At 37.1% G+C, this 17,230-nt stretch overlaps 2 protein-coding genes across 2 annotated transcripts; both read right to left on the bottom strand.

The window, feature by feature from the left end:
* Positions 1–93: 93 nt before the first annotated feature.
* Positions 94–10,546, bottom strand: ptdss1a (phosphatidylserine synthase 1a). Its single transcript, XM_074653843.1, has 13 exons — positions 10,246–10,546; positions 9,674–9,765; positions 8,383–8,427; positions 8,171–8,295; positions 7,893–8,051; positions 7,465–7,616; positions 6,031–6,172; positions 4,000–4,112; positions 3,813–3,878; positions 3,551–3,650; positions 3,209–3,277; positions 1,854–1,917; positions 94–1,676 (listed from the first exon to the last, which is right to left on the bottom strand). Exons 1-13 carry the CDS (start codon positions 10,425–10,427, stop codon positions 1,579–1,581), a joined length of 1,407 nt encoding a protein of 468 aa, XP_074509944.1. The 5' UTR covers positions 10,428–10,546; the 3' UTR covers positions 94–1,578.
* Positions 10,547–14,812: 4,266 nt separating this feature from the next.
* LOC141779161 (uncharacterized) lies at positions 14,813–17,121 on the bottom strand. The gene is made up of 6 exons (XM_074653842.1): positions 17,007–17,121; positions 16,743–16,917; positions 16,518–16,616; positions 16,206–16,262; positions 15,333–15,557; positions 14,813–15,244 (listed from the first exon to the last, which is right to left on the bottom strand). The coding sequence occupies exons 2-6, from the start codon at positions 16,908–16,910 to the stop codon at positions 15,215–15,217; spliced, it is 579 nt and encodes a 192-aa protein (XP_074509943.1). The 5' UTR covers positions 16,911–16,917; positions 17,007–17,121; the 3' UTR covers positions 14,813–15,214.
* Positions 17,122–17,230: the final 109 nt, after the last annotated feature.

Raw genomic sequence — 17,230 nt, 5'->3', positions numbered from 1 at the left:
GGACAACCCGAAAACATAATGCCTCTGCCCACAGCTGTCGCCGGCACAGAGGCATAAAAAGGGCAAATACCTCCAATAATAACTTACAAGGAGTTTAAGAGGAAATGCAAAACATTTTATTATGTTTCATTACTTCACAGTGAAAAAGAACAGCCATTTTCATCGGAATTGTTTTTGGCAAATCACATCTAAATCCAGAGACAATGTACCATTTATAGTGTCTACTGCAGCACAGGAGCCTGGTCCATTCCACAGAGGTAGACGTCTGGATTGTCGAGGATTATGAGGGGATATATCTGTACTGAGATGATGCCGATAGAGCGAATGAAAATAAACATTCAAGAAAGCACTCGAGAGCAGAAGAATCAAAAACACGAAAAGCCCAAATTTTGTCGTAATACAAACTGAGAAAAGTTGGGAATAAAAAAAAAGAGAGCATGCAAACAGGCACAAGGGGTGAATTCAAATAATACGATGACAGTGAAAGACATAAAAATAACAATACTGGCGCTCTGGCGTGTGGTGTTATACAAAGATCCGTTGACTACTCTTGTAACATTTTCCTACTGAAACACTTGATTTGACACAGCCATGCAGATGCAATATATGCCATAACAAGAAGGTCGACAGTGAAACAAAGCCACGCCTGCACTCAGACAGGTAGAGCCTGACAATACATGCAGGAATGCCCTCCGATATCAGTAAAGTAAAAAAAAAAAAAATGATAGCAGCCACAGATGGATAGGGAGAGTAAAATCACTCAAGGTCACGAAGATTCACAAAAATACTCAAGCATTACAAAATGTACAGTAGTTGCAAGAAAAACATTCTGAAAAGTGCTTAAACTGTGTGCTTTGCTTTGTTCCAGGGTCAAACACAATCCTCAGTCAATGATCCTAACCAAGCTAAAGCCGTCTTGCATTGAAATCCTGCCCACATTCAAGTTATAAACACGAAACAGGTGTGAACATCTAGGATGTAAATAGACAATAGATGACTAATAAAAGGACATTAGCCTTTCTGTGCTATAAACATAGAGGCTGTGATAAATTCTACATAATGGCTTTTTAACATTTAAATGTGTTTGAACCAACATACTGGAGTTAAGGCTGGTGTAAAACCAGTCAAATGCACATTGACCATCAATGATATACTGTATCGTAGAATAAATGTTTGTAAATTATAGTTTATCAGCTACAATGATCATGCAGTCACATCTACAATCGGCAGTTTTTATCGCCACTTCTTTCTTTCTCTCACACACAAAATACTAAGCTGTCTTTCTTTCACAGAAACCTGTGATCAGTGGTTTAGGAGTGTTTTTTTATGACTACAGCACAGTTAAGTGTGCACCTCTGTAGTCCAAGCCTCTGTGCACTCCTAATAACACTGCATGGGCCTGTTGATCCACTTAGCCTCTCCTGTCTCCACTCCCTCTACTGTAGGTGGGGGCTTTCTAGACTTTAATTACACCGGGAAGTGGTTGCATCTTTACCCCCCTTCTCAACCTGTGATCCTTCACACCTGGCTCCCTTGGAGTGAGTTCAGGAGTCGCACACCAGCTTCTGGCTCCAACTCCTACTGGCTGTCCAGGCCGTTGATGGTTTTGGTGTTTCCGGAGCCCTTCCCTCTATGTCTGGGCGTAGGGCTGTCGTCGTCGTCTTCGTCTGTCTCCTCTGGAACATGAGGGTCAAACACTTGGGAATGAGTTTATAAAAAGATGCAACTGAACTTTGCAGTATGAGTAAAACACCATTCCAACCACTAGAGGTCGGCCCTTCTCTAGATTACAGCTGATTACTTTTATGAGCCTTTTTTTATGTGGTTGATGATTTACAGTAAAGTCACTGTACCTTTAAATACTTCTTCATTGTCGGCATATTCAGCGTAATAACTGTCTTCGCACTCTGAGAGGCTCTGTGAGAGGAGAAGAAGTTCAGACGCATGACACACATACCATTAACTGGACACGGAACATATAGCAGCTAACTGACCCTGTGTCAGCTGATTCTTTAGATATGGAAAACGCAACACTGCTGGCTTCGCCTATCTGTTGAAGCAATGGCTTGTCGTCACTGAGACATAGGTGTCAAGGATTGTTGCAGCTCACTAACCTTGTGCAATATTTAACACCTGGCTTCTGAGAACAGCAAGGAGTTGAAAGGTTTTGTTTTTGTCACTGACAGGCTCAGATTGTTATTATAATAAGTGTCTGACAACATTATGGAAAAGACCCAACAGAGAAATAAAACGTTTTTATTACCTTTCGCTTGATCTGGTCTGTTTGTTATTGTGTCCAAGTCCCGCTCAAGTAGAAGTCTTGTTGTGAAACCTGAATATCCATATACTATGGCTCAAGTAAATACGGGCGGCCATCGAATTCAAAGACCTCGTCCACATTGTCGAAATCATCTAAATATTCAGCCATGACATTGAAAATCTTTTAGATAGCACTAAACTACGCTTTCTGTACTCCAACACAACGAACTCGGCCCGGCTGGCACTCACATTTCCACCGTTGTCTTCGGCAACGCGTCACCTCGCAAAATTTGAGAACGAGACTTCTCCTTGAGCGAGACTCTTTCCATAATGTTGTCAAGACACTTATAATAACAACCGGAGCCTGTCATGGCAAAAACAAGCACTTTTAGTGGACGTAAATGACGGTGCCAGGTTGCCCCAATAGGTTTATATTGCGGCTCCCGTGAGCAGCTGCCGTGAGCAGCTGCCGTCTACAACGCTCTGCCTCAATACTGGACCAATTTGAGAAATTGTTGTCGCCATTAGTCAGTTAGACACAAAAACATGGGAAAATAGGGTCCAGGTTGAAAAATACCAAAGTTCAAAACTTATTTTGCCGTAGGTAATGACCATCATGAGCGTGATACTAGGTCAACCTACTAAGACCGCTGGAGTTTTATGTAAAAGTGGTGCTTATTCTGACAACATGACAAACTGATACCAGATTTACATAACAACAAAGGTCCAAAAGGGGCTTTTGTTTTAACACTTGTGCAGGTGCATAAGCCATCATTGCCTTTTAACAAACGCATAATAAACTAACCGGTTACCCAAACAAATGGGAGTTTCCATGCATCCCTGATAAGATTAAAGAGAGCTTTAAACGGAGACCAACATTACTTAGTTTTTGTTATGAACTATATGACAAACTTAACAACACTTCTACAATTTAAAGCAATAGACATACCTTTTGTCTTGGACCATAATTTTCAGCGTACCACACCATTCCAAACAGGCACAGGAATGTAGTGAAGGCCTAAAAACAGATCAAACAAAAACAGAAACTGTATAAAGATTTATGGAAAATACATAATCAATAACTTACAGCACTGGACGTTTGTGATGTTCAATTTTTTTTTTAAATGTTTAAACAGAAAGATGTGTGTGAAAATTTATGGTGTGTTGGCGGCAAAGTTAAGTCACAAGATTTCATGCATTTCAAAGCATGACGAGCCTACAACTAACTGCAGAAGACCGTAGTAATTCATCTTGACACAGAAATGCAACGTTACTGTGATCCTGATCTTACCAAACACAGCAGCCAGAGGATCACATAGAGGATCTGTGTTTTTGAGAACAGGTCCTGTCCAAACTTAATACACGCCAAGGCCTCCAGGAAGGCGATTGCCCTGTGAATGATGGGAGAAAAACAAACATTAACAACTAAAGCCTCTGACCTGCATTCAACTTTTAACTGAAGAAAGCTCAAAACAAGTAAGCCCCTTATGTGGCTTTTACCCGAGAGAAAAAAAGATCAACTTTAGTAGTAGTTTAATTTAGGTTTCACTTACCCAAACACCCAGCACTGGGTCCCAACTCTCTTGCACTGTGTGTCTGTAAGGTACGCATAATACTGCCTAAAGCAAAGAACAAATGCAATGCAAACAGTCAGTTATTTGCCCTACCGTTAATCTGCTCGTCAAAGTCAGTTTCTAGGGATCATTTGCCTACTAATAAAACTGTCTTATGTGTTTTTACCTCACTGTTGGAGCCGTGATGATACCAACGAACAGGATCCGACACCAGCTAAGAGCATGGCTTGCAGGAAAGATGAAAATGTGCTTGAGGAAGAATGTGTTCAACTCTGTTAGCTATGGACAAAGAGGGAAACGGGTAAAAGAGAATAAGATTTTCATGTTGTATATGACAGAGAAGTTGGACAGAGACACATTTCTGTTCTAGCTCTCATCGAGTTTGAAATGATTAGTGTAGGAACGTTGGCACTTTTTATACATAGACCGCAATATAAATAATCTTACATAAAGTATTTAAGGAGAAGTAAAGTATTCATATTTAATGTTTGATTCCAAATATTGTGCAAGTATTAATATCCATGGTGACGTTGTTTGTTTCAGGGGGGGGTTTCGTCTTCAGTGTTTTTTAGCACAGTAACACGTAGCACAAGTTGGATTATGGTCAGGTGACCGACTTAGCCAGTCAAGAACGTTGCACTGTTTGACCCTAAAAAACCTACTGGTTGCTTTGGCTGTGTCCTGCTGTACTGTTGTAAAACGACTGTATGTATGAAAAGGGCAACAGTTCCTACTATGTTCACACAGTATGGATGTGAAAGCCCTTCACCACTCTTACAGCTGTAAGTCAGCATCAAATCCAGTGTGCTAGAGTACAGAGCCAACACAATACAAACGGTGTCACTGTTCTACTACTTATGGACTGCGTTATACTTTTAATTTCAATACAAAAAATTTCACAGCAGACATTTTGACTTAGTCATATTAGGAAAAGCATGTGTTACTTATAACATTAAAGGGTATTTTTCAACCCAGATCCTATTTTCCCAGTTTCTGTGTTCTGTCACATCAGATGTTTTGATATAGTTGTAGCACAAGTGTAGCAAATGCCATGTAATGACAGCTCTGCTCCATTAACAGGTGCCAATAAGCCATGCCAGTGAGACTGCATGCACAAAAACAAGGCCCTGGAACTGTCCCGACTATAAGAAATTAAGCAATTATTAATGTTTTAGTCACACCTGGGGATGCACCAATTAAATTTTTTCAGTCCCGATACCGATACCTGAGCTTTGGCTATCAGCCTATACCGAATACTGATCCTATACCAGTGTTTAATTAATAAGCTGTATGCTTCACAGTGATTAAGTGGCTGGGATCACTCTTTTATGTGTACACATCAGGCTTGACTTAAACATCGCATCTCTAGTTACACCTTTGTTCAACAAGTCAAAATGTGTGCTGTGAGTTAAGATCTATTGGCACAATGGAACTCAATTTGTGCTTTATGATAGGCAGGTGCACCAGAAAGGTCAACCAGTTCAGCCAGGACACTGACAAACAAAGATTCTCCTACAACTCACACTTGGATAAAGAAGTTGGTAACAATACTAGCAGTTCATTTAGGGGGACACTCTGTCCATGTCCCTCTCATCCGCACTGGAAGATAATGAGGGAGGCCTGCTGCCGTGTTATTCACTCATTTGGCCTGGAGCTTGTTTGGTTGAATCCAGTGAAGAGCAGCTAAACTGTCACCGCGCTGAGTAGAGCGGAGACGTCCCCCATCTCTTCAACTAATTCTCAAAGACTGGTAATTGCTATTTAAAGCCTCAAGAGAGTTGCCTGAGTGACAGAGAGGGGAGAACAATGTTGTTTCATCACCACACAAAAAAAATGAGAGAAACAGCAGCTTTCATCGCCATGGTTTCCAGTGGGTAGAAATTTGGCAGCCACAGTTGACTCTCCAGTGGAACGCAATGGAGCTTACTCAAGTTCTCCATCCGCGGTTTACTCATTACTATAAATTGCTCCCAGGTAATCTAGTGTGTCTTTCATCCGTATGGGATTAGCTGTTAACGTGTAGACAGCAGGACACTCGTGCATTATATGGATCTGTGTGAGACGGGTTTTAGATTTCAACAAGAGTGGAGATAATTAGATTAGCCTGGACTTTGCACGCAGAGCACACCGGATGATCTCCGACTAGTCAGCACTTAGTCACGGGGAGATGGCGAGAGAGGATTTCTCAGTGACCCACCTGCCAGATGATCATGAACAGATAGACGCCCATCACTCGCTGCAGGGAGGACTTCGGGTCGAGCCAGCGTACGTAGGTCCAGCTCGCAGGGGTGAACTGTAACGCGGCTCGCTTGATCTTCCCTGTGGTGGAGTGGATGTCTCTTGAAGGGAAGCGCAGGAGAAGGATTACAAAGACATGCAGATAGATTTACAATAAATCTTATGTTAGTACAGTAGACAAAGCCGGATGAAAGTAATGCCATCACATTAATAATTCACGTCCACTCCGCCTTGATGAACTTGGGGGATCATATTTCAAAACAACTATTAATGCATCTTAAGGTGGTTTCTCAAATGCATTACTTGATGTACTAGATAGCCCTTACTCATCTGAATTTACATATCTTACGTATTCAGATTTTCTTAAATATTACATCATTATCAATGTCAATTAAATACGGTAAAACTATCTTTCATTGGGCTAACTACATAACTATATAAACATTCTTTTGCTTGTGATTTCATCCTTTAAGGATATATTTTACATTTCAGTTTAAATTAAAGTGATAATGTATTACTGTCAGTAGTGGAATGTAACTAACTACATTTACTCAAGTACTGTATTTAAGTTCAAATTTGAAGTACTTTTACTTTAGTCTTTTCATGCTACTTTATACTTCTAGTCCATTACATATCAGAGGAAAATATTGTACTTTTTACTTCACTACATTTATCTGACAGCTTAAGTTACTAATTAATAAGTACTTATTATTAGTAAGATTTTAAGACATTGATGAGTACAGCTTAAATGATTAGTTGATTAATTAACTGATAGAAAACTAATTGGTATCTATTTTGATAATCATTTAAATCCTTTATAATGCAAAAACATTTCATGGTTCCAGCTTTACAAATATGAGGATTTTCTGTTTTTTGCCTTTGAATTATTCTTATTTACTTTTTATTAATTTTGAATTGTCACCATTTTCTGAAGCAGGATCAGCAGATTAATCATAATGACAATAATCATTAGTTGCTGCCCTATGTAAAATACAATTAGCTCCACAAATGTGTAATAATAATAATAATCTGATGATATAATATATGATAGTATAACAGTCACCGGGGACATTTTCTTGATTATACTTACATACTTTTACTAATAACTTTAGTGCAGGACTTTTACATGCAAGTATTTTCACAGTGTGGTATTAGTACTTTTACTTAAGTAAAGGATCTGAGTACTTCTTCCACCTCTGGTTACTGCTAATATATTAGATGTATTATTATTCAATCAGGGCTGATAACATGAAATGCATGCACCAGGCTTACCATATAAACCCCACTTCCCTTAGCACAACCTATAACTAACTTAACAAATCCAGCAGACTAAAGATGAACACAAAACTGGATACCGTTACTTGTAGTTAATTTCCAGATTGCAAGTTCATACTTAATACTGGCCCAGTGGTAGGTCCTCATCTCCAAAAAGCGGCAGACAGTCATGCCGAGCCAGATGCCTCCTCCGTTACACAGCAGAATGTCCAGAATCACCTGGTCCCACCAGCACTCAGCAAAGTTAGGCAGCAGATGCATGAAGAATAGCTGAAGAGGAGATTAGGAGGCTGTGAGTCTACATCATATCTGAAAACACTGTTTTTCAGCCTACAGTAATATCTAATATGGGTTATATAAACTTATTGAGAATGGCCAAAACCCATCAACTTCACACCAGATAAAACACTTTACAATTTTACAATTTACAATTTCTCCATAATAAAGACGGAGTGAGAGACAGGCCGCCAGAGAGGAAGTGATAGGCCACAGGATGCTACGGGATGTTTAGTGTGTGATAACCTCATCTGGTTTGTGCTTCCTTACCTCAGTAAGCTCCCAGGTAATACTGATGGTCCAGCAGAGGCTGTAGCTTCGAATGAGCAGTGCCTTCATACCCCATCCCCAGAAATGGCTGAATGCAAAGATGTCAAAATGGCTCACGATCCTCTCCCAGGTGATGACATGGCAGTTCACTGCATAGTCCTGCAGAGAGCAGCACAGATTGTCTCATTAAAGTGATTGATAATCCCCTGCTAGTGAACGCAACTGGTGCATGTGAATCGATATGAAAATTATTTTCCGTGCAAGCCTGCATCACTCACCATTACGTCCGCCTCTCTTTTGGCATAACGCAGGTTTGAGTCCAACCAATACATTAGCTGCTTCACCTGCCGCCAGTTGAGGAAGATGATTAAAACCAGGAACAGGAAGTAGAGGACACTCAGACCTTTACAGCAGAGAGAGACGGGACATTAGGAAGGGAAATCTAAGCTCCAAACAAAAACAGTTTTCACCATCTGAGAGCAATACTCACCAAAAACTATTCGCCATATTGCAGGATGTGGTCTGGTGAAAGGACCTAAAGTGAGGCACATAAAGATACTATGTCAAATACATCATCTACAACAAGTGACACCGAAACAATTAAATCCGTTTTTCTTTGTGTTGTTGTTTCACTTAAGGCTGCACAGTTAATCGAATATTAATCGTGATCACAACTTTGACTTCCCACACTTAAATGAACATGATCGACTGTGATCTTGACGTTTAAAATGTGTGCTCCGCTCATAGAAAACTATCAAATCAAGCACCTCCTAAACTAACAGCCAGCCAGCACCTTCACTTTTGGGGAGCTGCTGCGAGCTTTCAGTTTATGACATAAATATTCACCAGATATGTGTGTTTATATATAAATATATGTTCTTGCCTTCTTCTTTACCATCATCGTTTAAGAACTTCTTTAAATCTAATTCATTCACATAATACTAGACAGGTTAATCATCTTCACCTGACATTTTACAAAACAAAACATGGCCAGTACTCCCTCAGATATCGTGGTGTGCAAATATGGAACACCAAAATACATGTTATCAAGAGCTCGTTATCCTTAGAGCATTTTAAAAGGAAATTATCATCACATTTAATTCATGATGTTTAATTATCTTTTGATATGTTTAGATATTTTTTCTTTTCTTCTGTGCTGTTTTTTTTATGTATTTCATTTGTTTGTATTGGATTATTTTCAACTGTTTGGTTAGATTTTTCTGCACATTTTGTGTACTTTTTGTTGTTGTTTAACCTTTGTTGTATTAAAATGATGTTAGTTTAGATCTTTCTTCCTTTTTTGTTATTGTTTTTTTTTCTCCTGGGGTTGGGGGGAGATCCTTTGTATAAGTGGCTTCTTGACCTCTCCTGACACATTTCTTGTTTTTTTTAATTGACTGGATTTTGTGCAGTTTTATATATGTGCAAATAAATAAATAAATAAAAATAAAATAAATAAATAAATAAAATAAATTAAAATAAAATAAATAAAATAAATAAAATAAATAAAATAAATAAATAAAAATCCTTTTATTTTCTATATTTTCTTACACCCCTAATAATCGTGCAGCCCTAGTTCCACATACAGTATACTGCCCATAAGCATAGACACTTTTGCTTCCTGGTTTCGTTTTCACAGTATCACAATGAGGTTCTTCCTGTAAAAGCAGTCAGTCTAATGTTAAATAATAATGTTTATGGAGCTCTTTCAGGTAATTAATGTCTATATATGCAGACACACTTTAGCTAAATGAAGATAATAATCATTTTTTTGTGCTCACCGTTAGGAAATGCCAAAACACTGATGACAAGGAAGAAGGAAATGACCAGGATGAGCCCCACCCAGAGATTACTGTCTGGGTTCCCATCATCTCTGCAGGGTTAGAGTAAACACACACATGTCAGGTTAATACCACCACCAGTGATATATACTGTGGTATAATGTTAATAAACAACCCCTATTATAAGTAGAATAAGCTTTATATGCCCTTCAACAACTGTATGTGCATCACATATATTCACACAACACATTAAGGTGTGATATATAATAGATTTAAAAGGTAAAATGTGGTTATTAAAGCAGATAATCACAGTAAATGTAACATTGTTGTAGCTAATATCAGGAAACATGCATCACTGCACTATTATGTAACACATTTCTTTATTATTATTATCTCTTTATTAATGATAGCAACATATAGTCACTGAGGAAGTTATTCCAGTGCATTCATGTGGATGTAAATGTTTATTTCAGTCATTAAAAGAGGAGTAGCTAAAGGCTAGCTGCTGCAGTCAAGAGCATCACCGTTAGCTAGTTATGCTAAGCTAACCCAGCTAGCTGCGGTCGTCTTACCTTGTGAAGGCGAAATACATCAGACTGAGCACCGTGCATGTCAGCAGCGTGATGGTGTGCGGCCGGTAGAAGAACTCGATGGTGATATCTTCAACCTGCTGCTCGTTTATCATTCGGAAATGCATCCTGTAGTTCACATCATCCTTGTCTAAGGTGTGGGATCCGCTGTACACGGACGCCATAGCATGAAGAGACCAGCAGCGCAGCAGCAGCAGGTCCTCACAGCAGCAGGAGAAAGTGATCCTCCTCCTCCTCCTCCTCCTCCTCCACCAGCAGCAAGCAACCACTACTTACTGCTACTACACACTATAAAATTAATATATATAGGGTTACATAGCAAGATAGTAGATGTAACAGCTGAGCAGATTGAGCAACAGAGGGTTAAAAAGAAAGACAGTTTTAGAGATAACTTGTTCACTTTTGATTGTGATTGGTGTTCATGTTAGTAGGGAGTGTCCCCAAAGCAGGAAGAGTTCACCATCCTCATGATGCCCTCCCGCCCTCATCATGCGCTCCTGCTGCTGTGAGTGTTTATAGCATGACCTCCACGCGAGGACTTAAAAAGCATGACACTTCTTTAACTACTAAATCAATTAACAATCTTAAACTGTGAATTGACAATAACCTGATATTTCTTTCATTCTCACTGTGCAATATCATTTTTTCCACTTGTGCAATTTTGTTAAAGGGACTATTTGTAACTTTCAGAAATGCTTGTTAACAGCGACACCTGTAGTCAACGAAAGTCACCGTCGGGCTCGCGCTTGTGCTCGCTCTAAATGGACATGAACGAGCATCGCTGAAAACAGTGAGGCGATACACGTCAGCTAAAAGTACAATATCACTCTATATTTCACCTGCTTGGCAGTAATGTTAGCTGACCAGACGAAGGTCTCTCCATGAATCACTGCTGATCCTAGTGTTGGCTTTTCCTGCTTCAGCCTGCGGGGCTGAAGCAGGAAACGAAACGTTATTGCCTCCCGACCCGGTCGGAGATGATAACGTTTTATCGCTGCGGAGCCCCGTCACTTCACAAGACACGGGAAACCTCTGTTGGTCTGGAGGAGCTGCAGCAGTTATTTCTGCGCAAACGTTCACTAGATATTCTCAGAGCTACTAACTCTTCTGCAGTGTGTAGTGAGCGCGCATGCACGTGTAGAGGTGGAGCGAGACAGCGAGAATGCGCGCGGTGTGTGTGAGTAAAGGCAAGCATGGGAGCGAGCGTGCATGGGATCCCGAGCCGGCAGATTTGTACCTGTAAAAAGTTACAAACAGTCCCTTTAATAGTCTGTTTATTGTCAATACTGTATATACTGCTCCTTTTTTATATACTTTATTCTATTTAAATGGTTCATATTTTGTTACACTTTGTTTAGCTCTTTTTTTACTGTGTTAGCTGATGCATCTTGTTTTTTGCACTATCCCCTTTGCTGCTGTACACTGCACATTTCCCCACTGCGGGACTAATAAAGGAATATCTTATCTCTTATCTTATCTTAATATTCTAAAAATATGTAAGCCAACCGGTTTGGAGAACTTGAACATATATCAGGCTACACACACCTTTTAATTTCTCATCCACTTCTACTGCTGATGTTAAGTAACACGTAAACTTTAAATAAAATCTTATACTATGTCACACTATGTTTTAGTTATTCTGCAAATCCCATCATTTTTACTACATACAATCCATGTTTTTGAAGGATTTCTCCCACGCCATATTTCATATTTACAGTAGGAGATCAAAATTTGGGTTTGGATTATCTAAATCTCAATGAAACTGAAATTAATTCTGTTACTTAGGTTAAAAAGAGTAAATAAGTTTAAAGTAGAAATCTGGTCAGAAACATAACATCCTAAAAAAAAAAAAAATATTAGAAACAATACAAATATTATACTATCCAGAATAATAGTATATTAGTGATATAATAATGAATACTGTGGAATATCGCAACAATACGAGATAAGATAAGATAACATAACATAACATAACATAACATAACATAACATAACATAAGATAACATAACATAACATAACATAACATAACATAACATAACATAAGATAACATAACATAACATAACATAACATAACATAAGATAAGATAAGATAACATAACATAACATAACATAAGATAACATAACATAACATAACATAACATAAGATAACATAACATAACATAACATAAGATAACATAACATAACATAACATAACATAAGATAACATAACATAACATAACATAACATAACATAACATAACATAACATAAGATAACATAACATAACATAACATAACATAACATAACATAAGATAAGATAACATAACATAACATCACATCACATAACATAAGATAAGATAACATAACATAACATAACATAACATAACATAAGATAACATAACATAACATAACATAAGATAACATAACATAACATAACATAACATAACATAAGATAACATAACATAACATAACATAAGATAACATAACATAACATAACATAACATAACATAACATAACATAACATAAAACTGTTCTCTTTTGATTGTGATTGGTGTTGACACTAGTAGGGAGTGTCCCAAAGCGGAAGAGTTCACATCATGTGCTCCATGCTGCTATGATTGTTTTTAGCGTGACCTCCATGCAAGGACATAAAAGCATGACTTCTTTAAGTACTGTAACGGAAAATTACATTGCATGTAGTGATGTCTCTCTGTGCATCAGTAGAAAGTTACTATCTACTCTGTCTGCATGTCTCATGTAGTGGGGAAGTACTGAGTGTTGACGTTTTACAGGGACACTGTGTAAAAACAACCCCTGAATTAATATTCTAAATATATATATGTAAGCCCTACAGGTTTGGAGAACTTGAACATATCAGGCTAAACACAGTGCAGTTATTTGAATGTCAAATGAATGTGTTTCCTGTGAGTACATCCTTCACTGAAAGGTGAATTTACTTCACTTGATTGTGTGTGTGTTTATCTCCCCCATGCGGCCTCTCATGGCTTCACATGTCACTGAAACCAGAAAACATCCTGAGCTCCCAGCAGGGGTCCCCATCATGTTTCATTCAGAGCAGCAAGAACTAACATGGGCACCAATTTTCTAAAGATTTACTGTTAATGTTATTGCTGGTATTTTAGGAAAGAAGTGCAAAGAGATTTGAAAAGTTATTTTTTATTTTATATTATTATTATTATTATTATATTATTATTAATATATATATATATATATATTTTTGACACATATAATAATACTACAGTGTCAAAATACTCTGTTACAAGTCCTGCATTCAAAATCTTACTTTAGTACAAGTACAAAAGTATTACAATCAAAATATACTTAAAGTATCAAAAGTAATTATTATCAAAAGTAATTATTATTATGTAAAAAGGCCCATGTCAGAATTATATATATATATATATATATATATATATATATATATATATATATATAATTGGATTATAATTATTGACATTACAATACATCACATTAATATTGCAGCTCGTTATGGTGTGGCAAATTGTAATTCATAACTGCTGGGCAATTTAATCTACAAAAATATAAATATAAATTGTATTAGTTGATTCAGATTATTGATACAAAATATAAATCTGTAAAGTAGCCTATAACCAAAGCTGTCAGATAAATGTAGTGCAGTAAAAAGTGCAATATTTACCTCTGGGATGTAATGGAGTAGAAGTATAAAGTAACAGAGAATGGAAATACTCAAAGTACCTCAAAATTGTACTAAAATACAGTACTTGAGTAAATGTAGTTAGTTACATTCCACTACTGGCAGTAATACAATAGCACTTTATTTTAAACTGAAATGTAAAATATATCCTTAAAGGAGGAAATCACACGTTTTCTTGGCCTTTATGCTTTATTATGTAAATTCAAGATTTATTTTATTGTGAGCTCAATGAAAGATAACTTTACTGTATTTAATTCACATTGAAAACTTTTATCTATGTTATAAAAGTGAGACTTCACAAGGCGTCAGAATACATAAGACATGTAAATTCAGATGAGTAAAGGCTATCTAATACATCAAGCAAAGCATTTGAGAAACCTGGAGTGGACGTGAATGATTAACGGGACGGCATTCCTTTCATCCGGCTTTGTCTAGCTATACAGGGGAATTTACACAAAGATAATTATAATAAGGTTGCATAAAGCATTTTTTGTACTAGAGGATCCACTTCTTTAAATTAGCTGCAGAACCGTTTTGGAAAAGTATTTACAAAATTGCCTAATAACTTTAAGTTTGTATGGCAATTATTGATTTTTTCATTGTAGTAGCCCACCACGTAGAAAGTGATTTGTCTCTCTGGAAATACTTCCACTTGATTATTGTATCTTATGATTATTTAATTTGAAGCAAATTTATGATAAAAAAATGTGTTACATTATTTTTCTAACTGATACCAAATGTAGATTTACTATCTTGGGGATGATTTGCATATGTTGCTGATCTTAAAACCAGTTAATTATATTTTTTAACTGTTATCTGGTATTGTCCAAAGTAGGGAAATGTGTTGTAGGTCCACAAGAAGACAAATGAAGCATTAACAAATAAAATAATCATATTTATTTGCCCAAAACAAAGATACAAAGTGATTCACAGAGAACAGAATAAAAGCAAACAATGATCACAATACGAGAAGTTTTCAAATATGATCTAAACTTCCAGGAGTTGAGACAATACAATGTTCTCCGGGACTTAGAAACCAAAGGTAACACCAATACTTCTTTTTTTATTAATGGTCTATACTGTTATAAAATGATTAAACAGCAATAAACAGGTAGATGTACACAAACAAAATACTGTACTACTTCTGAAATGAATAGTTGTATATTGAGGGGTATATGACACTGATAGGGTGTTATACACTCTGCATACAATAAGGAAATTATAGGTACCATGTAAATAGCCGGTGGGTCATTGGCTTGTTGAGCTCCATCAAGTCTCAGTCTCCCTGTTTCAGCAGTATGATGGGCTGCGGAGAAAAAGAACCACTATAGTTACACATAATCTACAGTACTTCCTCTTATATGCAGTTCCCGTGTGAAAAGAAATTCACATACCAAAGTGTTGAAATGTTGCCTGCATACAGCTTTACTCAACCAGTAGATCAAGGAAAGGGCGATTAACTTTTCAACAATCAGCAGAGTCATAATCAGTCCCTTGATTCCTTCATGGACCTGTGACCTGTGATATTCTGGTGAAAAATGAATATCGAGCACGCAGAGACAAACTGCCGCAATTGACCAGAAGAGGCTGATGATGTTCAGAGAGAATGACAGCTTTGTCTAGAAGGTGAAACAGACATGAATAATAATTAGGAACCAAAGAAGAAAAAAAAAAAAAGTAGAAAGTTCTTAGAATTCTAATTTGTTAATTACAATCATTCATTTATTGGTGCAATTTAACAAAGAACAATAACTTAAAAAACAACAGTTCAAAGTCTAACTGGATGGCAAACATAATTGAAACTTCACTACTCACTTCAAGTCCTTTTAATTTCTCATCCACTTCTACTGCTGATGTTAAGTAACACGTTAACTTTAAATAACATGTTATACTATGTCACTATGTTTTAGTTATTCTGCAAATCCCATCATTTTTACTACATACAATCCATGTTTTTGAAGGAATTCTCCCACGCCATATTTCATATTTACAGTAGGAAATAAAAATGTGGGTTTGGATTATCTAAATCTCAATCAAACTGAAATGAATCCTGTTAGGTTCAAAAGAGTAAATAAGTTTAAAGAAGAAATCTGGTCAGAAAAATAACATCCTAAAATAAAACAACTATTAAAAACAATACAAATATTACACTATCCAGAATAATAGTATTCAGTCAGTACATGCCATTATTTAAATTTAAATCACCTCTAATTCACCTATTGTAAATGATTTTTCACTTGTGAACAAAGACTTCATTTTTAACTTACCACATGGATGTTTGGATATTGTCCAGCTGCATAGGACAGCACACCACACACCACAAACTAAGATATTGATAAAACATGTCAATTATTATACACAGAAATATAACAGTGAATACTGTGGAATGGGGAAATTGAAATGTCACAGAAGCAAAAGGAAGTACAAGAACAGATGCACAGATATATTGTTCCCTATTTAACAATAAGAAAATAGCAATGGAAATGTCTAAAGAATTGGTTTCTAATTGTATTTTCACAAATAGTTATCTACTTACTTATGGGAGTTAATTAAATTTGTAGTTTTGCAATTTTATTTACCAGGAAACTGGGTAGAGTGTAGATCTTAATGACGACATCTGTCTGAGTAAAAATCAGACTGAGCGTGAGAATGAACACACCAGCGATGGCTTGGGCTGCCTAATAAACAAAAACAGAAACATATTGCATTATATTGCTGCAGGTTTTGTGTGTAAGTTAAAAATATAAGTATAAAGCCATGAAATAGTCTGTGATCATGCAGAACACAAAGACAATTCAACTTACTCCGAGAGGTTTAGGTTTCCCTCTGATCGCAAAGACTTTGTAGGAATCTTTGTACACACACTGAAAGTTCTCCGGCATCAGTTGTCCATCTCCAGCGTCCCTCAGACTCCCAATGGGAATGGTGATGATCATTGATTCATCACATACAAATGTCTTCTTCTTCTTCATTCTCTCTCTGTGAACACGATCGAATCAAAGACCGTTAAAGCATTTTTTTTTTAATATAATTGTGGTGATCTGCTGTTAAGGTTTTCAGTTACATACCTTCTTTTCTTCTCTTCTCTTGATTCAGACCTGAAATTCTCTGCTTTGTCAAATGAACTTGACAAGGAAATGATCTGCACGCCAATTGTCTTTGTTTGCCACACACACACCCTCCCACCCCTCTCTCTCTCTCTCTCACACACACACACACACACACACACAACCACACACACGCACACACACACACACACACACACACACACACACACACACACACACACACA

This window comes from Sebastes fasciatus, chromosome 12 (genome assembly GCF_043250625.1).
Source record: "Sebastes fasciatus isolate fSebFas1 chromosome 12, fSebFas1.pri, whole genome shotgun sequence".
Classification (NCBI taxonomy): Eukaryota; Metazoa; Chordata; class Actinopteri; order Perciformes; family Sebastidae; genus Sebastes; species Sebastes fasciatus.
The sequence above is the reverse complement of the archived record's forward strand: the minus strand, read 5'-3'. Positions and strand labels throughout refer to the sequence as shown.

Excerpts from the sequence above, each read along its gene's own strand:
- ptdss1a (XM_074653843.1), bottom strand. The coding sequence starts at position 10,427 with ATGGCGTCCGTGTACAGCGGATCCCACACCTTAGACAAGGATGATGTG. Across the intron at positions 3,278-3,550 it reads TCCTCTGGCTGCTGTGTTTG|GCCTTCACTACATTCCTGTG; the intron begins GTAAGATCAGGA and ends ATCTGTTTTTAG. Across the intron at positions 1,918-3,208 it reads ATTATGGTCCAAGACAAAAG|AGCCTCTCAGAGTGCGAAGA; the intron begins GTATGTCTATTG and ends CTCCTCTCACAG.
- LOC141779161 (XM_074653842.1), bottom strand. The coding sequence starts at position 16,910 with ATGAAGAAGAAGAAGACATTTGTATGTGATGAATCAATGATCATCACC. Across the intron at positions 16,617-16,742 it reads GGAAACCTAAACCTCTCGGA|GCAGCCCAAGCCATCGCTGG; the intron begins GTAAGTTGAATT and ends TTTGTTTATTAG. Across the intron at positions 16,263-16,517 it reads ACACTCTACCCAGTTTCCTG|TTTGTGGTGTGTGGTGTGCT; the intron begins GTAAATAAAATT and ends TCAATATCTTAG.